The sequence below is a fragment of the Melanotaenia boesemani genome, chromosome 12 (genome assembly GCF_017639745.1).
Source record: "Melanotaenia boesemani isolate fMelBoe1 chromosome 12, fMelBoe1.pri, whole genome shotgun sequence".
Taxonomy (NCBI): Eukaryota; Metazoa; Chordata; class Actinopteri; order Atheriniformes; family Melanotaeniidae; genus Melanotaenia; species Melanotaenia boesemani.
Window position 1 is genome coordinate 19618492 of NC_055693.1, and position 25420 is coordinate 19643911.

Consider the following 25420-nt stretch of genomic DNA (forward strand, 5'->3'; position numbering starts at 1 on the left):
GGGGGGAGGGAACAGGATTCACCTGATTTGACAGCTTATTTCTTTTCCTTTACTAATGCTCAAACATGTGAAACTGTAGCAAAGATGATAACTTTTCAATAATCACGCAGCGTGATTCACGCTCAATGCAACACAGTCACAGAATCTCTGTCTGTTATTTTCAACATCAGTGATGAATTATAGCTATAAAAATAGCTAAACACACCCATTCTCTCTTTTAAATCGCTCAGATTGAACGTTTGTAGTGCACTGTATAAAAGTGAACAAAAAATATTTTAATGATATTCTAATATTAACTTCCTCTTCTTTGAACATTTCTAAACAAATGTACCGTGAAGTCTTGAGCCAGCCTGCACTTCTTTATATATCCCCTGAAAAGTTTCTGCTGAGTTTGTAATTTATTTACATAACACTGATTCATCCATTGAGTTAGATGCTTTTCTGTGCTTGAATGATGCAGGTCAGTGTTAAGTGACTTAATAAATTAACGAATGGAAAAAAAAAAAAAAGAAATAAAAAGCATGTTACTCTGACATTGGACTGAAAATTAGTATTTCAAATAATGTCCAAGAAAAACTTTTTTAAAGACCTAAAAATAAAAATATTGCTCAAGACTTTAACAAGATTACAAAAACGTTTGGTTTCATGAAAGCAAAACATAAACTTGGGCAGATGGGCAAAAGAATCTGCAACCAGAAGGTTTCATCATATTAACAAGACTGCAGCAGCAGAGGAATATGTTCACATTTTAGCTGCACAGGTTGACATACACATGCACACACACACACACACACAGCTTCCGTCAGACACAAGAGGCGGGGGAGCAACACACCAGCATCTCTGCAACAAATAGTTAATCCATCTCCACCCTTTTTTCTATATATTTTTTTGATTTTGAGTTTATAGAACTGCACAAAACTTCTGGAAAAAAGTGGGCATCTTGTTACCACATTACAAAGCCGCATTTTATCTTTTGCCTGATAAATGTATTGTCAGTATGCAGTACTGCTTGTTGTCTCCTTTTCCAGCCATTTCTGGATTCACTGTCTGAGCTCACCCGGATCAATATGCTGTTAAGTCAGTCTGGTTCCAGGCAAAATCCAGCTGCCTTCTCTCTTGTAGCTCCTTGTGGTTTACCACATGATATTCCACATCTAGTACAAACCCAGTGAGCCTCACTGTACAAACAGTAGCTTCTAAAAACAGCACTAAGACCAGACATAACTATTTCCAAATGAATGGCTGCATGGCAGCACTGTGCAAAGTTGAGATGCCTCCCAGCGTTGTCTGCAAGGCTCTGTGATGCAGCCCTCTTGAGGCAAACAGACAGGAAACGATTTCCCCATCAGTCACCAGGCCATCATAATTGCCAGGTGAACATTAGCTATCCAGCCTCTGCAGGACTCTGTGCCTTTATAATGAGCGAATAGGGACATGGGTCATCCAATCTATGCATTCAGGCTCTCATTAGGCAGAAGAGACTATTCACATGTTTGCAGAGTAGAAATAAGGCTAATTAGTTTGGTCTGTCCAACAGCCAGTCAGCCAACACCATGAGCACAATCTTTTTTAATAGCTGTATTTTACACAATGTTGTCTCTGAGACAAAAAGTTTTTACACAAGTTTTGGCAAATGGTCTCTCTTCTCATGAATTCACTTTTGATAATAGGCAATTAATTTAGCTCCAGGATGTAGTTGGCTCTGTGATGGCACCGTTCCTTTCATTACTGTACTATCCTATGTTTCTGAATTTAAATACTCTGACCTGGCTTGGAAATCAAAGTATTTCCTGACATGAATATTCCAAATAGTTTTTCTGGAGTTTCTATCTGAAAGGTTTGATTTTGTTCTGTAAACAGTAAAAAAAAAAAATACAAAATACAAATACAATTTTACCAAGTTTAGGAATTCATGGAGCCTACCTAACAGGCTTGTTTCTATATGATTCATCTGAACAAATACTCACAAATATATGATGGAAAAGATGAGAATTCTAATTATACCTCCATCTACACAATATATTTGATAGTTTTTCTATTTTGATACTTTGATATTTTCGGTTAAAGTACAAATTTGTCTCATTTATCAAATGATTATAAAATATTTCTGAACCTCTAAACCTTCCTTTTTGTTAAAACAAAACCAATTAGATAAAAAAAAAAAAGCTAGAACTGACCTATAATAGTTTAAATGTCTCTTGGCCTATACAGTTTTTTCAGAAAAACTGCTGAATTTTGATGCAATAATATCATGCATGAGATATTTCTTTCTTTTATACTGCAAATTTAGAACAAAATAAGTTGTTAGGCATAATTAATTAAAAATTAACAAGAAAAAGATGAGAAATATAAAAACTTCCCACTTCAAATCAGTGATGAGAGCAAAGAAAGCAGTAATTGTTAATGTAAAGACACTGATACTGTAACTTTAGCAAGAAATAGTGTGTTTATGTTGGACTTGCATGACACAAAGCTAGAATATATATCTTATATAGATCAAACATTTCCAGGGTCTTTAAGTGACACCACCATAAGCTAAACTTAACACGTCTGGTTACGCAGATGTATTAGTGTGCATGCATATCTTTCTCTCTCTTTTTTTTTTTTTTTTTACTTTTTAAAGGAGGAGGCAATTTTCACACGATTCATTTAAGAGCTTTCATGGCCATATGGACTCATTTCTGGATCCCTCATAGTCACAGAGACAGTTGCATAAAGAACTGCTATCTTTTCATGCTTCTAGAAATGATCAGCAAGAAAGGAGTCTATAGAAACCCTTTCTTGAACCATTATTCAAATGTGCCCAACCCCACTGCAACACTTCTTTAATCCTGCTGAGCACAGAGGCTTTGTCAGTGACAGCTAAATACAAGAAAGAGGTTAAGGCCCGGGCTTGTTCTTGTCACACACCAGGAGGCTGCTGATGTGTAACAATGTGCACTAAATTGGAATATATGCAGATTTGTTCTTGTCTCAAGATGGGGGTATTATTAAAAGCAGCATATTTTGCTTCCAAAGGAGAAAAAGGTTTGTTTTTGTTTTTTTTTTTATACAATCACACCCAGAAAAAAATTACTTTTAACAACAAAATGCTACTTCCTTACCATGTAGTGCACCACATGTTCTGTAGAAGCCACTTCCTGCAACAGTTTGTGCAAACTTGTGTTCGTAAATGATCAGAAATACTTTGATGATCTTCTGTAACCTATTTCTTAAAAATAGCTCAGGCAAAATCTGATGGGCGGGTGGGTAATGGGAATAATTTATTTATCTAATCAGACCAATGTAGGACACCAGATCTATTTGTCCCCCTCTCCAAATCAGCTAGAATAGCACTTGAGGTCATTCACCAGGAAGATCAGACAATCTTCTCTAATTTCTCATCTTCCTCTATAATCTCAGCAATCAGAGACAGAGCAGGGAGAACCGCCTCAGCTTTGATGCTGGTTTTGATTGATTTGTTCTTCTATGCCCCCCACAAATTTGTGACTTCCTCACTAAAAATTCTCTGTAATCTTATTTGGCTGCAACAATATTGATTTTTTTGTGTGTGCGTTTGAACAAACAGCCTTCTTCACTTAGAAGACATGTACTATGAATTTGTCTCCTCGTAAATATTAGATTTTAACATGATCTGATGCATGCCTGTGGATGCTGGAGCACTCCTGTGGAGGGGGAAACCATGTGGTGGATGAGCAGAGCAGCATCAAGCATTTGGGTCAAAATGTGGAGCTTTTCAAGTGCCAAATACATTTTTAATATCATGTGGTCATCAAATTATTTTACAGCTGCTCCCAAGTAATTGGAAAAATGATGAGAGTGATACCTGTTAGATTTACATAACCAGTGACTACGCAATGTAGAAGATTAGAGAGTTCAATAGTGTACACTCACAGATAAAGGTGACTATTGTTCTGATGTAGTCTGTTTGTTTTTCCTTTCCCAGCTGAAGCAAGGTCTTATTAGTTGCTACTGTAGTCAAAAATAGCATCTGAACAGGAGTGCTTTGTAGAACAGCTTCTGGAGATTGATGATTGATTATTACACAATTACTGCTGAAAGCAGCAGGGCCCCTCCTCCTAATCACTGCTTTGGTCGCTAAAAGGAGATTATCACATAGGAGCTGCTTGTTAGAGCAACTTCCTCCCTGAAAATCAATAAAAATTACTCAACAGATTGTAAGCATACATCAGAAATGTCTCGGTTCAATCCCTAGGCTGGCTTTGTGCATTTACAGACAGGCAGTGTATGTTTTCAGTGTGTGTGGGTGTTTGTTTGCCTTCTGTGGTGGTAGATCTGACCCCCTCTGAGATACTGGCCCCAAAGTCTAATTAAAGCTGCTTTTCAATGCAGGCGCTGTGGAACTTCAGGTCCCCTTAACAATTAAGTGCAGGATTTTTCCATTGGCCTCAAGTGAAGAGAAAAGGCACATCCAGAGGGCTGATTATTCCCTCCCCCTCCACCCCTCTTTTATAATGTATTGGATTCACTGTGTTAATGGAACCTCATATATAGAGAGAGAGCTGGGAGACACAGGCAGACGGGCAAACAATCAAGCACATGGGTGACACTTGGAGAGATGCGACAGAAAATGTACAGCATTGTATTTGAAGGCGATGCACGAAAGCACTGAGAGATTCTAGTCCTGATGTTCTAATGGAAACAGAGAGAAAACCACATGCTGAGAGGCAAGGTGTCCAATTCCTGCTGCGGTGTCCTTGGAAGTTCCCCTGGATTGGAACCTTTTTGAAAAGGATTAAAAATGTGAGTTTTTGTCAAAGGAAGAGGTGCCCCAAATATCTGGATTTACCTTCAACGTGTGAGGTATTTGACCAGAATGTTTTTTTTAATAAATTTAATCAATGGCGAGTTCATAAAAGTAATGCAGATGTATTGGGCCAAAACAGGCTACATTTACACACTATATTCTTCAGTATTCCACCGTCTCTGCTTCGGTACTGACTAACAGATTTGCCTTGTGGATTTGGGATCAGCTCAGGCTGCAAACTGAAATCGTCCATTTTTTTTTTTTTTTTTTTTTTTTTTTTGTTATATTTAATGTTTACTATCTCACATAATTTACTGTAACTACTAAGTAACTGACACTTACCAAGGACAATTACTCAAATCCCAGATATTGTCTTGTTGTCATGGCAACATGGCTGCATGTACCAAAATGCGTCTTGTCAAGCTCTTGACCTCTGAGTTGGTCATACTCAGACCTCAAATCTGCTTCTAAACAGAAATAGCTTACTTGGCACAAAAATAATAATCATCATCATCTACTGCTTTAGGGATGAATTTATTTTCACACTTTCTGTCATCAGAGCCTGCTACAGTTTTGTACAAAGTGCGGCTGAACAAACCATGTGACTGTGACCCAACATGACATTAAGACAAGTCAAAAGCTTTCTGTGTTGGATGCATTGATTTGTTTTAGTGGCATCAACAAGGTGAAATGGGATAACAATTTTGCACGTTATTTTTGTATTTTGAAGAAACTTAAGATCGACCTGGTTTCTTAAAACTAGATTAACTTTTACACAAATGTTAACATTAGAGGGGAAAAAAAGTCAGAGAATTACAAAAAATGTTGGCAACAGTCACTTATCCCTGGACATAGCCACAGTTATAGATATTCCCTGAGTTTCAGTGTGTTCTAGCTTTATATAAATCAGAACTATACAGCCTCTGTGGTGAGTATGTTATGCTTTCAAGGGCCAAGTGCGTCTCAGATAGCTTCAGATAATGTTTCCATTAAGGATAGTATTCAAAGGCCTCACACCCCTTAATGGACTCCCCTGGCTGTGCCACAAAACCACTATCTTATCCTCGCAGGTCCAGTTAACCAGCCTGTTTCTGATTTCCTACAGGTGTGAGACTGTTTGAACCCTTGGTCAGTCCCAAGAGGGCCCCTGCTGAAAGTGTGGTGATGCTCTGATGTGTTGTCAGCTCCACAACTGTTAATACCTCTGCTGTGACAATCTCAGAAAGGTTTACAAAATATTTATCAAAACCCTTTGGGAAAGAAATGGGAATGTATTGTGTTGGACAAAGAGTGTGTTTTTCACAAAGGTCCCTCTTGTTCCTGTGTCATTCAGATAGTTCTGTATATTAAACTCTCTCTCTATTAACTATAAGAAGCTGGTGATATGTGGCACTCAGCATTGTGATATGAAGCAAGGGAATACAGCTTGAACAGCTCTGTCCCTACCCTAACATTCTTTGAGAGAGTATGGTCTTATCTTATGGGAAAGAAAACAGTCCCTTTTCCAAGACAATACATAGGGCAGGACCTACAAACCACAAATCTGTGTGCTTATTTCTGGGTGTGTTAAATGGACATTCATATTCACTATTCAAACATCTCACACCTAAAAAACAGATTTCTGAAAATGTCCAACTATAGTTTGGGATATAAACATAAGTTCAATTTCTTATTAAAAGTTATTCAAGCCAGTTTCTGCAGCTTTGCTGTTCAAATAAGTTTGGAGTTTTTAAAGTTTGAGACAAATACTCACACTTATTTAACCGTGCACAAAAGTGCTTCATCGTGTGTCTTGTTTACACACAAACAGGAGAGGAGCTGTTATCCAAGGAGGTTCCTGCCACTTAGACCAAGATGGTTTTTAATGCCTTGCACCATGTGGAGCTCTTGGTGATGGACTTACTGACTGGTTGACAGCTGTTCCACTGTACCACATCAACATTACAGGAGTGAAGATTTTTGAATATCTTTATCCAATGAGATTGCAGTTTACAATCTCATTGGATATGGGGGCGGCGGGGCTCAGCAAGGTAGAGCCGTCGTCTTCTAACCCAAGGGTTGCCGGTTCGATCCTCGGCCAAGTCGAGTTCATGTCAAGGTGTCCTTGGGCAAGACACCGAACCCCTGACTGCTCCTGATGGGTCGTGGTTGAGCGCCTTGCATGGCAGCTTCCACCATCAGTGTGTGAATGTGTGTATGAATGGGTGAATGTGATGTATGATGTAAAGCGCTTTGGGTATCATCCCAGGTACAGTAAAGCGCTATATAAATATGGACCATTTACCATTTACAAACCATATAGGCACCCTAAATGTCCCGACTCGTTGGTGGAAACAAGGCTTTACTGAAACAGCCAAGTTTTCCTATTGGTTAAAAAATGGGAATATGAGGTAGCATCTGATTAAGGCAGAATAAACCGGCCACTAGGAAGTCAAATATGTTGCAGAATAGTGCTCTTATATTAAGGAAGTAAACGCCATGTTTCAGGCAGTTGAGGTGTCCTTTGACCAAGAGCCAAAACTCCTTATTGTGTGGATTTCTATGGTGTAAATTTGCAGACCTATTTTGTACAAAAAGCTTTACAACACACTGACTGTAAATGGGGGGGGATAAAGCACCCAAAAAAGAACAATACGACCTCTTTAAAATAATGAATTATACAGTATTCACAGCACTCAATGCCAGTTAGATAGTCCCTCTTCTCCATCTCCACTCATCCTGGCTCTTCGTCTTTCAGTCCTGTTCAGGGAGAGTAATTCTGCCTCTCAGACTTTAACAAAGCAGAGTCCTCTGAAAGGTCAAGCCTTCTTAGCTAAAATGTACAAAGAATAATGACCCATGTCAGGCGTAGCTTCATCAGCTGTCAATGGCAGGCTCCTTACACATGAACAAAAGCAGGAGGTAACATCCATTACAAGGTCATTCTTATGGCAACCTGTTGTACAGGTGTTGTCCTGTCATTAATGAAGAAAGTCTGTAATTTACCACTTTAAAAAAGCAGCCTGGCAGTGAGTCATGCAACTTGTGTTTTGGTGTTCATATGGCCAAAGAATTTAATGCTAAATCTATGTTTAGAAGAAGTTTTCTTTATTTTTCTACAAAAAGGTAAAACGTACAAACAGTTATCATCACTTTGCAACCAGTACAATGAAACATTACATTCCTATTTTAACACCATGCACTTTAAGATTATGAGAAACAATAAATGTGTGTGTTTAATATCAAAGAGGTCATTGAATTTTCATCTGAATGCCAAGCAGGCACTTGGCAAGGATTCAGTATTCAAGTAGCATTAACAGTATTTCACCCGCTCACGCACGCTCATGTCCGAAACTTTGTTTTGCAGGACTGATGAAATCCAGAACACAAGATACAGTTTTTTTTTTTTTTTTTAATTCCCCCTTTCCAACATCTGCGATCTTATCATTCAATGTCTTTTCACTGGCAAATGTTCAAGTTTTAAAGCATCTTAGAAAAATAGTTGATTCTGTATGTACAACGATAACGGCATTAGAAACATGTTCACAGATAAATGTACAATAACATTTGTGGCCTGATTCCAGCTTACAATGTAGTGAAAAGTGTAAATTATGGGATGAGAATTCACTTTCTGCAAATGACATGAATAATTGATGTTGCCAAGAAGATAAGAAAATTAGTTGATATCAATATGCTTTAGCATTTTGTCTGAATGGAAAAACAAACAAAAATAATCCCATCATCCAACAACCACAGAAACAAACTAAACAAGTTTCTGAAGGCACGCATAACTATTCCTCTTCAAGACACTGTGACTTGAAGATTATTCCAAATGAGAGTCTAAAATCTTAAAGAAACTGATTTAACAAAACAAAAAGTTTTAAGTAATGATGCTCTCGCATAGCTATTATTAATAAAGTGTGATATTTCCATGACGTTATTATTTAGGGGAAAAGTTCAACATTCCCATTCTAGTTTCTTTTTTCCCATTAAACAACCCATTAATAATAATTTCCTGTTTTCCTGAAACACCAATTAATACTGAAATGTGAAAGATATGTTGGGGGTTTTCTAAAAGATCTTGTCTTCACAACATGGTTTCTGTGTTAAAAAGGACAAGTAAATATTTGTAAAGGTTAAAATCCCAGTGGGTCACATTTAAGGAGCTCTGTTGGCAAGAATGAAATATGATATTCATAATTATGTTTTCAGTAGTGTAGAATTACATGAAGAACTGCGTTCTCATTATGTTAGAATAACCCATTTACATCTAGAGATGATCATTTGTTTTTGCTGAGGAGGTGCTGGGTAAATCCATTAATATTCATGAGGAAGCTGCCACACGATTGGCTGCTGATGTGGGCATAAGTGTTACATTAGTTAGAGTAAAGGTAGATTTACCAGTGACTGGGTTAGGTTTCTGGTCAGAATTTGAGGGACTTTTGCTAACATGTTTTTTTCTAAATTAAACAGTCTCAGAAAAAAAAGTGTAGAGTTGTATGCCTTGCATGCATATGTTCAATAAAAGACTAAACTGCATCAGTTGTTTTGCATTGAAACACACCCCACATTAGTTCTTTCTGTGGGTGGTAAATGGCTGCAATTTGATGGGTCAACATCTGGGAAGGCAGCTCTCATCACACAGAAAGCTTGTCACATTCCAAGTTAGTTTTTTTTACCACAAAGTCAAGTCTAATGCAAGAGAAAAAGACAAATATCTTAAACATCTGATGCTACAGTTGTATCAATCTTAGTAGGAAGTTTATGTTGGTCTGCCACATTCTCCACTCTGTAAAGCACCACTAAAGTTGACACAGTGTCTCTTACAGTGGTGATGCTGACCCTGATGTCTGCAACTGTTGCCATGGGAAACTCCAACCAAGCAGTTGAAAGCTTAGACAGTTTCCACAAATATGTTCATCCTCTATTGTAAAGAGAAATAAATATACTCAATAGCTGGAGTATTATTATAGCTTATTACACCAAAAGTGAATAGAAAATAAATATCTGATGTGTTGTCAATAGATGGTATAAAGTTTTTTAGCTTTCAATCATCATCTGATACATAAATCCATCAACAAACCCTCCCTTTTCGCTGAACATAATGGAAACTGATATGGTTAAAGGATGAGCAGTAAACCAGCTGAGCTGATTTAAGATTGTGACCACAGTGGACATATAAATGCATTACATGGACATCACACAAGGAGGGCCATTTACAGTGCAGACCACACCAGAGGTGTGTCTTACAGTACTTCAGATGCTCTTCAGTTAACACAGTTCACCAGCAGATACACAGGTAGCATGTGTCCCATGTTATACGTTATACTCTTGTTTTTCCCACCTTCAACACAATCAGGACCCCAAAGCCACACGTGGACAGAAAGGCAGGTGCAGCTTCCAACATGCTGCCAGCTGTAAGAGGATACGCCTCCATTACGGAAGGTAAGCCGATGTTGCCAGGATCTTTGTTTATTAGCCAGGCTGTTACAAGAGGAAGCCATTGTTGTGTGTGCTGAGAGCCACCTGGTGATGGTGTGGACAGCCAGTGCAGGTTAGGAGGATGGAGCAGTGGGGGGAGTACTGAGGTGAGGGATCAGACACTCAGGGTCATGTTACGGAGCAGCCACTGCTGGGAACGGCTGCCGTTGCAGTCTCTGAGGGTTGGGACCATCTTGTCCTCCTCAGACGGCATATCCAAACATTGGTTGCTGTTCACGTGCAGCAGCGTGAGTCGCTAAGGAGAGAAGAATGACACCACAGTCAGTTACACAGCTGTAAATGTAAATGATGAATTTACAGGTGAGACAAATACAATTTAAAGACAGGTTGTGTCAATCAGTGATGCTCACTTTGTTCAGAGTTGTCTGTGTCGTTGACTCTGTATCAGCTCTTGTAAGGGAAGTGAAATATGCAGGGATAACTTATTTTAACCTTCACAGTCACACTTTAACTAGCTACTTCCCTTCCCTGTGGACTTTGCCTCCATCAACTATGAAAATGGCACATTATATGCATATGAAAAGGTGAGAGTGATGCCTCACTATATTAGATCACACACCAAGACTTGCCATTTTCAACTTTACTGGAAGGATTTCTCTGTTGAGAAATCAAAGTGTAAAAAAGTGTAAGAAAAGAAATCTCAGCTATCTTTTGTGCTTCAGATTATAAAAAGGCAGGCTTAATGTTAACCTTTCTCTTGGGCTGCTAATGCCACTGAAGATAATCACCCCACACCGCAGATCATTTGATCCTTTTGCGTTTACACAAAGTTTAAATTGTGCACTCTTCCCCGAAATTAGTCGAAATAAGTCAAGCAAAAGTGAGTGAGCTGCTAGGTTAAAGAGGGAGCAGCAGAGAAATAAATCATGGACACACAGATAGTCTCTGATTAAACAAAGCGCTTTCCTACAGGGTGACATTTCCAGAGATGTTATGGAGAGGCTGCATGTGAGACAGTAAATTTCTCCAACATTCACTCTGGACTTCTTGTGGAGATTTTCCAGCTTCCCTAGAAAATCTCAGAATGATTGCAGGGTGTGACAATGTGTGAACAAAGCAGTTAATCAGGGGTACACACTGCAAAATGAGCAAATGTGTGTGCTGGTAAGAATTACTGCTTAGCACCCTTTTCTGCCGATGGTATTGTGGATATGGTGGAATACAGATGGTTTTACAAAAAGTCATCTAGGAGCTTCATCTGCCATTTCAACAAACTGCAAACAAAACACATTTATTTCTACAGAGTACTTTCTGCATCATATCCTGCATCCTCTGCATACAAAAATCCAACAAGAACGAGGCTCCAAAAATTCTAAATAGCTATAAGCTAATATAGTGCTGTGGTCTAACTAAACTGCATATTATATCAGTATTTTGCAGCAACAGCAAAAAAAAAAAAAAACATCAGAACTACAACATTTACATCACATTAGAAAGTAATATTTCCAGAACATCAAATATAATTTGTCCTATCAACCCATCGTGAGCTGGAGAGACAGATGGATCATTAATTAAGTGTTCAAGCTTGAAGCGATGTGAACATCATAGCAACATTTTCAAGAGACATTTGTTTGAAATTTTAAAAACTACTGGGGGCATGATGGTAAAGTAAGTCATTTACAATACAAGGTGACATTTAACCTATCCTTTCTTTTATTCAGGTTTAGTTTTTTCTTAGGCTGAGAAACAAAAGTTTAGAGTTTCCAGGAAAATTAAAAAGTTTTTAGAAAGCTTTTTTGAACAAAGCTTTCACTCCAAATAGGTCAAAATAAGCTGTGTTGGAAATGGCTCACGCTTGGGTATCGTTCTCTTTTAGCTCTGTGTTGGTCTCCATTATTATCTGTGGATAAGTAGGTGTTTCTTTAGTCGGCAATAAAACCCAAACCAATGAGATGAAATGTTAGAAATGCTGTGAACAGCCAGGCCAAACTGCATAGGCTAAAAATGATCTCTGTATCTAAGAATAACTAACGCATATTGTATATACAGTATTATCCACTGCTTTCAAGTTTCATCACTTTCATCAACTTAATTTTATTCAGTCTGATTATTCAAACAGCTTACTCCTCATTAACAGTTTTTTTCTAATTAAACCTGTGAGCCATGCGATTCGTTTGATAAGGACCATTAGTACTATTAGTTTATCGGTACTAGTTTATCTGTGACATTTTACAATACATCTGCTTTTAGCTGACTTCATCACAGTTCTTTATACATTTACATCTATACTCAGCTGTAGAGAAAGAATTGTACCGTATGACAGAGGAGAAAATTGGAAACACAAAATGGTACGCAGTAGTAATTGGCTAAAAATTAAATATTTGAATCAAAATCACAAATGCTGTTTGATTCATGTCTGCCACATTATACTGTTTGTGTGAATAACTATTAATATAAATGTAAAATAATTTCATGAGTAGCAGCAGCAAAACAGAAAGACACTAAGAGCAAAACATTACTTTAAAGAAAATGGGAAAACTCTGTTATCTGCATGTTTTAATAACATCAGCCTTCATTTAAAAAAATAAAATAAAAAAAAAGAAGAGATGCAACATCACACATCAGATGTGCCATCATCTACAAATGAAATTGACCATGAGACAGGCTGTTTCAGAATGTGCCAGCTTCAGCTCAGGTGACAATGACTGATTAACAGCCCACTTCATGAAAGACACCGTAAGAAAATCAATGATGTCTGAATTTCATTAAGCTGGTTCGTTTTCAAGGTTCTGGTTGTGTGCATGCTGGCTCACTGTCACAGCAGAGTGGAGCAGGGCCATTATCGATGCCTGCTGTTTGTCCCCTCTCACCTGTCAGTCCTGCCTGTCTGCTGCTCCATCACGAGAGCCAGAAAAGCCAGACGACAGGTCCAACTGGAAAGCATGCCTGCTGTGATGTGCTGAACTTAAGCAACACATGTCCATGAACCACAGAGAGAATCTGTGGTGATGGCATTGGAGATAACATCCCCCACTAGCAACAGCAGGAGAGTTCTCCTTGATTAACCATTTATATTTATGCCCTCAGAAGTAGTATGCTTCTATAATTTCACTTCAGTTGCTTTTCTCATAATAATGATCATAAACACAGGAGAACAGGTCTTTTATGGATAAAAAAAATTAAAGATCAGTCCTAAAACACCATACAGTGCTACTACATTAAAGAAATTAGTGGATTTCATGAAAAAAAAGTAACAGAAAGTATGTCAGGTTTAACAGCCTCATGCAGCATTATCAACCAACATAAAATGAAACTCAAAACAAAATTTCAGTCTGAACATTACAAAAGACATACACTGGCATGGCTGTTTTTATCCTGTGGTTGAAGCATTATTCTTCATTAAAACAAGATTGTGCTTTTGCTGTTGACAGCGGATATTCAGACTAATGAGCTCACACAGATGCTCAGACCATGTTTGATCTTATGCTATAAAGCACAAGGGCCTGACATTCTTTGCCTGGATACAAATAAGTGCTCACTCACACACGGGCATACACATACATATTTCCTGAAGTGCACACTGCCGACTCCCCTACGAGGCACATTTGTTCAAACAGAGTAAGAACAAAGAGCAGGTGGCACACAATCTTACGCACCTGCCAAAAGACCAGACAAAAGAATGATATGCTTGTTTTATTCAGAAAATGAAAAAAAAAAAAAAAAAAAGACAAGTGATAATGTTAGTGTAAGCCTGAGAGAAAAAAATATTGTAGGACCAATAAATAACATTCTTAAAAGGCACATTCAGGCTTGGACCACCTCTAGGCTGCAGGTAAATCTAATTTATAAGTCATAAGGCTGGTTGGGGTATTATTGAGAGAAGTAGTTTTCCCTTCTTTCAAAGACACAAACTTGCTGAAATGGCAAGAGACAACAGAAGGAGTATCAGAGTGGAGGGTGGAGAAAAAAAAAACTCAACACTTGATGAAATTATTAGAAGTGTGGAGGTCTTGTCCTCTGATCATAATTATTTAATGCTAGCTTTGGGGCAGAGAAAACTCCCATCTCTGCCTCCCAGCAAACGAAGCGAGTTACTGAATGTGTGCACAGCTGAGACCAGCTAATTAAATGAGGACAGCCTCTAACTGTAAGCCTCGGACGAGGATCCGATTTTTCACCAGGCAGTACAAAGGCTTTGCAGCAAGGAAGAAGTCACTGTTTGACTGTGGAAGAAGATCTAGACAGCTGAGCTGCTTTTTACGACTGAAACAAAAACAGCATATTTCTTTCATCTCAAGGCAGAGTGAGCAACAGTTTCATTTGGTTTAATGGTGCCCTGCTCTGAGTGTGAACAGCAAATCAGGCCATCTAACAGCGGGTCACTCCTCTGCTGCAATTCTGATATACACCAGCAGTTCTGGGAGCTTCTAACCCAATTTAACCTGCTCGGACAGCAAAACTGTGGCATGCTAGGTGTTCTTTAGCCTTTTGAGACTTACGAAGATGTGGGATTCTGCAGTGCAAACTTGAGATAACGCAGGAGAACAGAAAAAGCCAGAGAGAAAATAACAGACACAGAAGCTGAAAAAGGCAAGAAAAATAACCCTGAAACAGACAAAAATGCTGAGAGAAGGAACATTTCTAACAGACGTATGTAAATAAGGAGGATGAGTGGTGAAAGGCACTGATGACTGGGATTCACAGATTTTACAATATGTACGTGGCACAGTGTGCACAGCTGCTTCAGGCCAATACGAGGGCAGCATAAGAGTCCAGAGCCATGAAAGGTGGCTTCACAATGAAGGATCACTTCAAAGAGCTTGCAAACAATGGGAAGCCCGTTTCAATCAGCCCTGCATGCGGATAATCAACTAAAAATAAACACATCCTCCTCCGTCTCAAACATCACTCAGCAGGCGTGGGCTGTCCAGGAGACAGCCAGTGGATTTTCACATTAAAATCAAATATTTATGTTGGAAAATAAATGTCAAACGAGATCTAATTTAGCATGAAGACTACCGAAAGGTCTTGGAGATAGCATCTTATACACAGAAGCATCTTGATGGGACATCTGTCATTGCTTAACGTGTCTGTCCCCTGTCTTTAAGCATTTCCTCTAAAAGGTCACCGCTAAAAGCTTTTCATTGCTTCCCAAAACAATCTGCAAGCACATTCTGACTTAAAATAAAATATGCTCTGAGTTCATGTTTTTTAGGGCCTAAAACAAGTTTAAAAAAGAAGAAAAAACCTACAAACTGAAGCAACGATCTGCTTCAGTTTCCCAATATCAACCACATGCTGTAAAAATACTTAACTACAGCACTAGATAGCAACTAAATTGACCACCTGCTTCTACTCTACATCTAGCTTATTCTACTCTGCTCACCTCAGGCGGCACCCCCCACATGGACCCCCAAGAGCAGATGTCAGTTTAAAGAATGTAATCCGTGGAACTGAAGTAAAGTTTTTTGGCAACCTCCAGGCGAGTGTAGTTGTGGAGGATCCAGGACTGTAAGGGACTGTTGTTACAGTACTCCACGGTGGGGCCGTAGGTGCCGTCCTCCAGGCGGCTGATGGTCAGACATGATTGGGTGATGATGTGGAGGAAGGTGTGCTTCTGCAGCGAGCCAGGAGGGAAGAGGGACAGATGGTTGTGTAGGTAAGTCACAGAATCATCAAGTCATTGTCAGACTGGAGATCTGCTCTTCATGGCAAACTTCAAACCTTCCCTTTGTGGTATTTAAACTATGGACCTGATAGCATAACCACAAATAAAAACTGACATACATAAAGGATTACCATGAAATATTACAAATGCTAATAGCTAATGGGACTAAAAGGTATTAAAAAAAAAAAAAGGGGGGGGGGGGGGGGGGGGGGGTGGGGGGGGGGGGGGTGTTTGAAGCAGATCAGAAGCTAACCGGTCTTAAGTTTCAATGTATTTGCTGATCTAATCCTACATCTTGCAAATAACCTTTTGTGGATATAGCCCATCTAAACTTTTATAGAATTAAAAGTATCAAATGTTTACATGAATCAGGCATACATTGTGATCATCAGCCTAATATTGTGGAGGTCCTCTTAATGTTAATGTCTGACTTGGCAGGCCACAAACAACCTCTCAGGGTGTCCTGCAGTATCTGGCACAGGGACCTGTAGCAGTAAATCCTTTGGGTCTTGTGGGTTAAGGGTTAGTGTCTCTTTGAATTGGGTTTTCTTTCCATAAGAGTCCCTCAGACTGGTATCTGGGGAGTTTGCCTGGGTGAACGCCTCAAACTTAGTTGTGTTCTTTGAGCCCTCTATTGACAATTTTTGTAGGGTACACGTCTGCCCTGCTGTGGGAGGTTACTGGTGGAGGGAAGAGATGTTACCATAGAAAGAATTTAAGTATGTATGTATGTGTGTGTATGTTGCAGTTGTCAGTAGTCAAAGAAGCCTGTTTTTCCAGTAGGATATCACACTGATGTTATTTATTTTATCTGTCAGTGGTTTTAATGTTATGGCTAATGTGTGCATTTTAGATACGTTTTATGATTTGAATGATGCACTTTTTAATGGCTTTTAAATACTTCAGACTAAAAGTTGAGTTTTTTTTTTTTTTTGATTGACTGATACAGCCTGACACATCATTTATCATAATAATCATCATTATAATTTTCATTTGTAAATAACTATCAATCTACCACGACATGAATGCAGACATATTATAGAGACAATGTCATTTCACTTTGTGAATTTGATGCCTGACAATGCGTGACTCAAACATTGTATCTCCAATAAACTAATTAGTTCCATTTTTATGCCCAGCTTTTCTCTAAGTGTGAATCAGATAACAGCTGTTTATATATGAACACAAGCAGCTAAATGTATCAACAAAAATGGATAAATATGTGAGTTTACAGCTAAATAGCTAAAATATGTGAAATTTCCACACATTATCTTTCTTCTTTGGGAATATTTTTCATCACAAAAATTATTGTAACTTTTTTTTTTTTTTTTTTGTCAGCAGAGCTCATTTCTAATTGAAACAGCAGCAAAGACGTAAAAGAATTAAGAATTAAGCCACCGGTCTCAGCCAAAAGGCAGGAAATGTATATAAAAAAAAAATTCATGTATTCATGTGAAAATAAAGCTGATGATCAGATGAAAATGTTCGTGGTACTGTAGTCACCCTCGTTTCAGTCCTTGTCAGTCACACCTGAGCTAAAAATAACCTCCGTTACTGACAGTGGTGAAACCCCAATGCTGTTTACAAGGGAGACCAGTCTTCTTAGTTTATGAATTATTCAGCTTTTTTCACTTTAAGAAAGCAGCAGAGAACAAAGCGTAATGAAATGATTGTTCATTGCTTTATGGGACGGCCTCTGATCTTCCTCATCCTGTCATATCAACCTGTCAACAATGGGACATCTCAATCACACAAAGATAACATCACCAGTTTTTAAGCATCTCCTCAGTGGTTAAAAAATGCATAAATTGTTAATACAAAAATGCTTTTTGAGTTGTATAACCCATAATGTATTTTGACTTGTGAGGAAGGAAGGCTTCAGGAAAATATTTTAGTTATCCCTTGAGATTCAAAATGCTTTTCTGTTTTCTGCACACAACATCTGTTCCATCATTTCACTGAATATTGAAATGCTAACGGCTTGCATAACCAAGAGTATTAAGTAAAAAATGAAACTGCAGTGTTTAATATGCAGTTTTTGGCACTGTCATTTATCTCTCTTTGTTTCCATTTTTGTACTACATCACTACAAATTAATAAACTGTGTCATAAATATATCTCTACTCTAGAAATTCAGGTCTATCTTCAGGAAGTTACAGGATAAAAAGTCAAAACATAAAAATGCATCATGCTGTTACTTTTCTACCTCACGATTTTGCCCCTAATCCACGTAATGTGTTACTGTTTTGATTTCTCTGACACTGTTTTAGCTTTATTTTTAGTTTTAACTGAATGATTAGTAAATCCAGTGGTTTTATGTACACCATTTGACCTCATGTTTTGACAGCATTATGGCAGATATGATAAAAGAATCGACTCTCAAGCAAATTAACTTTTGGATTGTTGAATTTTTTAAACTAAAAACATTTCTTAGTTTCACATTCTACTCTACATCAGTCTTCTATTTTAAAAAAAAAAGCTTAATTTCACATCAAGATTTCTGTAATCTAATCTTTGGCACTTCACAGACCACACACTGTTTAAAGGAGGAACAGGACACAAATTATGGGGAAATAATCAAGAGGGACGACTTGGACAGCTTACCTCAAAATCATATTCCCACTTGCCAACATACTATATGAAATGAGAGAAGATGAGAGGAGACACAGCTGCTGGGTGGAAATAGCAACTCTGTGCTGTTTTTACAAAAAAAAAGACAACAACATACAGCGCCATCTGGTGGCAGAACAAAGCAATTTCTTTACCAACTTTCATACAAACCGAATCTTTGAAGGGCATCTCTGGTTTTACAATGTTCTCATAACCAAGACACACACAACCAATCAGCTTTTTTTAGCTGTAATGTTTCAGGACATTAATCATCAGGGTAAAAAAAATGACAATCTGCAAAAAAATACAAAACAAACAAAAAAAAAAAAACAGCTTTGGTTTGGAAACAGATCTTACCTCAGCATCGTATTCAAACATCTGGTTGCCTTTCATGTGGTGACACTTGAGCATCACGACGGGTCCGTTAAGGCGAGAGACATCCAGGCAGAGGTCATCTGTCCTGATTTCTTTATCTGCTGTGTATGAGAACACCTGGAAAAAGCAACACCAAATTTTACATTCAAAAAATGTAAATGACAGTTGTGTCTAAGAGTGCTTTTCAATACATGACTCAACCACACGTTTTTTTTTTTTTTATTGATTTTTTGGTTTATTTTTATAGGATTTTTGTCAGTACTTTATAAAAGTAATGTATTTCATTTTTGTTTTATGTTTTCCTGCAATGTCTACCAATTGTGGTCCTGAGTAAGTTTTAATTAGAGCTGTAAGGAAAAAGGGCATAAAATTACAATTAAATTCTTTGAATAAAAAAATTTCTAAGTACACACAATTTACAACAAGTGGGAGATAATACTTGGCAGGAACTGAGACTGAATATCTGCAGAGTGACTTAAAAGATGGCCATTGCATCTAATGCAAAGTAAAAATCCCAGCCCAAAGTTAAGGGATTTTAAGTCAATTTGAAGTTTATTCCACATTCAACTTTCTGGATCTGGATACTGTAATTTGTCTGAAAATATTCAGTCTAGAGTGTAAACAGTTTTAAAAACATACACTTCACAAAAAGTGGGAGATATTCAATTTTGGGGCAAATTTTACACGTTTATGTTACAAGCAGGGTCCGAAATTAACACTCGCCAGGAGCCAAATGCAAGTAAATTTTTGTTTGGTGAGTAAATCTCAGAGGGCTATCTGCCAAATGGCGAGTAAATGTTTGTACCAAATTAGTCATGTTTTTCAGTCTTCCTTTTGTTGGATTTCCTCTTTATGTTCCTCTGCTGTCTGCATGTATGAAAGATGTGCACGAACTCAAACACGCACCACCGCAAACACTCGCCCGTGACACGAGAATGCGCTGCACTGTTTCAGTTCTGTTTACCGTTTAGCTCAGGCTAATTAAGTAGGTAAATATGTGGAGATTTTTAGCAGGAGCCGGCCAGCTTTCCAAAAGAAAGCACGGTGAACTGGTGGATAAATCAGCAGGGCTTACAGCCCCAACCAGAAAGTTCAGTGAAAAGTGATGGTTTGAAAATCGGTTTGTGTCAGCTGACGTCACACTCGGGACAGTCGATCGCCATGTTGGTAGCATCCTCGTTGTAAACGACTGTTCATCGTCTTTGCTGCGTTATAATCTTTGATAAAATGGGAGTCTCGTGTTGTGTGAAAAACTGCCATACTAAGTCACACGATTAAAAAAAGGTAGAAGAGTAGGCGCCTTCTGTCTGCTTCACGACCCGGTTCCGCTTGCTTCTCACGTACTGACTGTAGGCGGTAACACACCTGCGCATGCCACGCTGTCAGCACAGCAGCACTCTGTTGGAGGTGATGTTAGCCTGTTAGCTTAACTTAGCTGTTTTCAACCTGAGGGGTGACGACAGCAGCATAACGGGCGTGACGTGACTCCGTGAGACTACGAACAGCTGTCAACCGGTTAACTTTTCGATATAATAGTAATGATACATATTATTATTGTATTGATTAGTTAAGTTCATTATTATTATAAATCAGCTTTTGAAAGTTATTAATAAGCTATTTAGTTTATTTTTTAAACAATAAAATTAAAATGCAAAAATCCGGGAGTATGATCCCACCAAGGCTGTAATGCTGCGGCTGTGACTGTTAAGAACGGAAGGCCAGACTTCACGGACTGTGTAAAAGCACGAAGAGTAGAGAGGGACGAGTCTGATTAGGTTTTAGTTGATGAATTCAGACATTAACACTTTATCAAATAAAACCATTTTTCTTTTTGCCTTTGTTTAATGTTGCTGTGACTTCCACTTTCAGTTTGGATACAACACAACATAGTATTATAGAAAATAACAGGTGCGTAGAGGTGTGTGTGTGTAAAATAATTTAATAATTTGGCCAGAAAAAATATGTTTGGCCGGTGGATTTTTTCATCTACCGGCCAACTTGGCCGGTGAGTCAAAAAATTAATTTCTGACACTGGCTACAAGCATATTATGTCATGAATGTAGGGCATTTTGGTAGAATGCTGCGATGGTGGGCTTAGCAGTGGTGAGTTTACCACAACATAAACTGTCAATATCACAGGTTATGAGACTGTGGACCATTGAAAACTCTTTTTAAAGTCTTGCATTAAAAGCTGAAGAGTTTACAGTGACTTTAAACATTTTGAGGTGTGAACAGTCTGTTGTTCCTCACTGCAACATGAACATGAAGCTAAATCTATCCTGCACCACGTTTTATATCAGGAGGAGTATTTTTCTTTATGCAGGTGATGTCTGTACAGGTGTAGATGCACTGTAGAACAGTGCACTGTAAAATCCTCTATCACCAGTCTTTCAGTCCTGCAAGCGCTCCTTTCAAAGCCCCTTTTTTACTTTATCATTTCTACTGACTAAGAAAATAGCTATCTGTACAACATTTATAGCTTATTGGCTCCTACTTTGTGCTTTAGAGTTTTTACTTTCTAGAGTAATAAGCAGCTGCTTGAAGAAGCCCACACCATTTGATTGTTCAGGTAAGATTTGCTGAGTATAAATGTAAATATAGTGTTAGTATAAACTGTTAACATATCATAAGAAGCTAATAAAGGTCTACAACTTTGATTCCAGTATAAAAGCTACTCAGATTGTTTGTCTAATGTTGCTTTCTTTGTAAATAAGAAAAATCATACACAAATTTAGCTTCCGCTACGAAAAAAAATGTTTAAACTTGAACTCGATGCAATCTAAAGATCAGTTCTTACTCTACAACCTGAAATCTTTACAGTAGCATAATTGTTGAGGAGGTTGTTGAAATTTCTGGATGCCACTGGACTTACATAAAAAATAAATCAGTAAAAGGTTTCTCCTCACCTGGTTTCCACCCATGCCATGACAGTTGAAAAAGCCAACTTTCTCGTTCTCCTTTCTTCCCATGTTGTCCACACACTGGTTGGTCTCCACATTTCTGATCTACACACAGGAAATACAGAGGTAGAGGTTTCCTCAAACACAAATTCAAATTCATGCTAAACATTCACCTTTGAAATTCTATTGCACTGTATTTGTTTGCTTGTATTTCTATTGCTTAGTTTACTTAATCGTGATGGATTTACTTCCACACAAGTCTGCATGAGAAAATAAATTATTTCTAATGGAGTTATCAATAAAAAGAAGTCATATTTTCAACTGTACAGCTCCTCCTCTCCGTTACTGGCTGACCTCCTCATCAATATTTCTGGTTTAACTAGTAGCCTGTTTATAAAGAGATTAAAATTTATATAAATATGATTTTAAAAGTTTAAACAATGAGACACAAACAGTCACTGTGGCCACCACAAACAGCTTTTGCCCAAATTTGTCACATTTTAAAGAGAATGAAAGGTTTTTGCTGAATTTGTGAAGGTTTTTATTTGCCTATTTAAAAATGCTACAGGCAAATTGTTCTTACAAATCTTGACTTGACTGCCATCACTCCTGTTATCCGCCATTTCCCTAATCACATTACAACAGAGAAAACAGCTTCCTAAAAAGCAGCCCAGAGGACAAAATTGTAGAGTTGATAAGAGAGATCTGTAAAGCTTTAAAAAAAATTGCATCAGCTAACTTAACAATGACTGCAGAGAGGCTAGTCTGAGAGCACTCTCTAAGCTCAAACTTTTTTGGCGACGCTCTTTTCTTTTGTGATTCAGAAAATTCCATAAAACAAAAACAACACTGATATTACAAGAAGTCTTCAGCGCTTCATCTCTGAGCAGGAGACCAGTTGCTACACAGAATAACACTGAAATGTTTCTCATTTATGAATTCAACTTCTACTATTATTTTCACTTTAAAAACTGAAATCATGATCTAACTACACAGTTGTATGTGAAACCAGCTCCTGCAGGTTTATCATCAATTCAGCCATTTAATGAACTCGTGCATTCAAAGAGATGAGCTCACCATGCAGGAATAAAAAAAATAATAAAAAAAAAGCATTCATAATCAAATGATAAAAAAATAAACTTATAGTTCCAGTTGTTGAAGAGAGGCTGACTGAGAGTTATGGAGGATGAGACTCAGAGGGAGATGGGAGGAAAGGTGCTGCAGTGGCTAAAAAGTGACAGAAAGAGACTTGATTCTTGCTGCAGTATAGCAAAGCAGAGCTGATAATTATTCTTTCGTCCTCAGCTTTTAGAGGATTATAAGCTCCTTTCAGCACAAGTTCTTCAGCTGACATTACTTTAAAATGGCCTGTGTCTATTGTGAAAACACAATTTCCATGTCAGTGCTGACTCGCTTCAAGCTTCACCCCAATTTACACGAAGTCACACAAACCAAGCAGAAAATCAGGTCACTTGACAAAAGTTTAGTCTGAGTGGAAGAGAATGAACTAAACTTCAAATATCTTGATAACAGTTAACAGGATTCATCAGTCATCAATCTCCCATTTAAGCCCATCAAATGTGCTTAAAATATTCTCTAGCTTTCTGCACATAACAAACATGGGAAAATGTAATATGGAAAATAAGTGAAACTTACTGGTTAGCATTAAGAACAGCACTTGAGAAACTATGTCATAAATTCATCTTTTTAAATTAGCTCTTGATTTCCAGGTATAACTCAAAATACATACATACGCCTTATCTCACCCATCCAGTAAACACAACATCACTGTATAAACATGCAACTGAACAAGCATCCCTGCAGTTGTTTATTATACATGTTCAGTACAAACAACCAGGCATGTTTGCTGCTATCTTGTTTTGTCAAGCCCTTGCTGGATCCTCAGATTTTCACATTTATCTCTGAGCATTATTGTCTTTCTGCAAACACAGCCCCAGAGCTACAAGGACACATCTGACTGAATGCAGAAGCAGGCACAGTATCTGCAGTATAATGGAAAAATCAGAGTACAAGAGCTCTCGTACTTCACCGAGTGAGTAGTATCTTCTTGGGATCTGGGAGTCAGGGTAGATGTTCTCTAGATACCAGGAAAATGGTTTGCACTTCAAGGCCCCACGGAGGGCTTTACGGGAGGAGACGTCACCGTAGTCCACCCGCATTACTCCTGCAGAGGAAAGGTCAAGGCAGGGATTCAGCCGTATGTATCTGTAAATATTATCAGTTAGGATTTAGAGAAGAGATGTTTTGTTTTTTTCTGCACAACACAGACTTAACAGCAGGGGGAGCCTTTGCATAAACACTTAAGAGACCATCTGAAAATATAATAATCTGTGTATGATCATGAACAAATTTTCTGTTAAGTACACATAATTAACATAACCAATGAAGTTTTATTAACACACATACACACACACACACACATATTAGCTGTATTGTTTAAGTTAAGGAATTTCTCAAAAGTGCAAATGCAACATTTGTGGACCACTGTGTGTCATGATGTATATATGTTACTAAAGCCAAATGGAAGCTGTCATATTTATCAACATTGCTGAAACTGAAGACTAAGGAGGGATTAGACAACAACTGGGCACAGACACTTACAAACACATTAGGCAGATGGTTTATTTCCTGGAGTGCCTCTTGAGGTCTAACAACTTGCATAGATAGATCTGATGTGGTAATTTATTACAAAAGAGCATGATAGCATTGAGGGAAAGACCAGCCAAATGTAGACCTACAACATTGTGCTGTATAAACCCATCAAACACCAACAAGACAAAAGCAACCAGCACCGCTTTACACTTTAATCTTGGAGATAGAAATTTTACATTGGTAGATAAAAGCAATGAGATGGAGGCCGCTTTTTCTCCCCCTGGCTCTGTCTGTCTGTAGGGTCTGAGCATCACATGTTGCAGGAAATGAATAGCCTCTTTGATCTTAAAATGCCCTGTGCAAAGGAGGGACATGGCGGCAGATACCCTATTAATAGGATGATAACTATATGCTTCTCCCGAAAATCAGCCAGAGCACCAGACTGTGCCAATAAGTGAAGTCTGGCAGCAGATCAGCTCAGATTATTTTCCCTCAAGTCCTGGAGGAACAGACGGTCATTGTGGGGCCACAATATGCATTGAAACACATCCATCACTGCGCCGGCTCTGTCTGCACACCTGCCCGTGGAGAGCCCTGCCTGACTGAGTGGAGAAGAAACTTACAAATTGTGCCAGAAGATCTGCAGATTACGGATGATCCCTTATAGGTTGGCTGCCATCTAGAACACTTAGCCAGAGATTTCCGGAAAAGTGCTCCCTGCTAAAGGGTAATCACATTACTGAGTCGACAGATGGAGGGGTACTCATCTCTCAAGCTGCACAGCACTGTTGATCCAGTTTTTCCATATGTGTTTAAGCTATGTTGGAGAGAAGACCGTTTCTAACAAATTTCTGAACTGAAGTTCAGGAGAGCTAATAAATGTGAAAGCAGAAATTAAATAGCCACCCATTAAGGATGAGAAAGTGGAATTAAACTGAAATATAAGAATAAAAAGAGACATGTAATTTAGTGAATAACTGTGGAAAAGAACCATGGAAGCAAATGAAAGAATGAAAAGAGCAGACGCCTTCCCTTTTCACACCAATTCTCTTAATATCAGCTGGC

The 25420-nt window shown here is 38.2% G+C and overlaps 1 protein-coding gene across 2 annotated transcripts in view; it reads right to left on the reverse strand.

The window, feature by feature from the left end:
- Positions 1-8125: 8125 nt before the first annotated feature.
- galnt13 (UDP-N-acetyl-alpha-D-galactosamine:polypeptide N-acetylgalactosaminyltransferase 13) overlaps positions 8126-25420 on the reverse strand; it is a 48450-nt gene continuing 31155 nt past the window's right edge. The window contains exons 9-12 of one of the 2 annotated variants that reach the window (XM_042002233.1): positions 23788-23927; positions 21749-21847; positions 18825-18959; positions 8126-10484 (exon numbers count right to left, since the gene is read on the reverse strand). In XM_042002233.1, the coding sequence (XP_041858167.1) occupies positions 10344-10484; positions 18825-18959; positions 21749-21847; positions 23788-23927 (515 nt within the window). In that variant the 3' untranslated portion in view covers positions 8126-10343. Of the gene's footprint in view, positions 10485-12761; positions 15807-18824; positions 18960-21748; positions 21848-23787; positions 23928-25420 lie in introns of those variants that run through there. The other variant, XM_042002232.1, reaches the window with a different exon arrangement.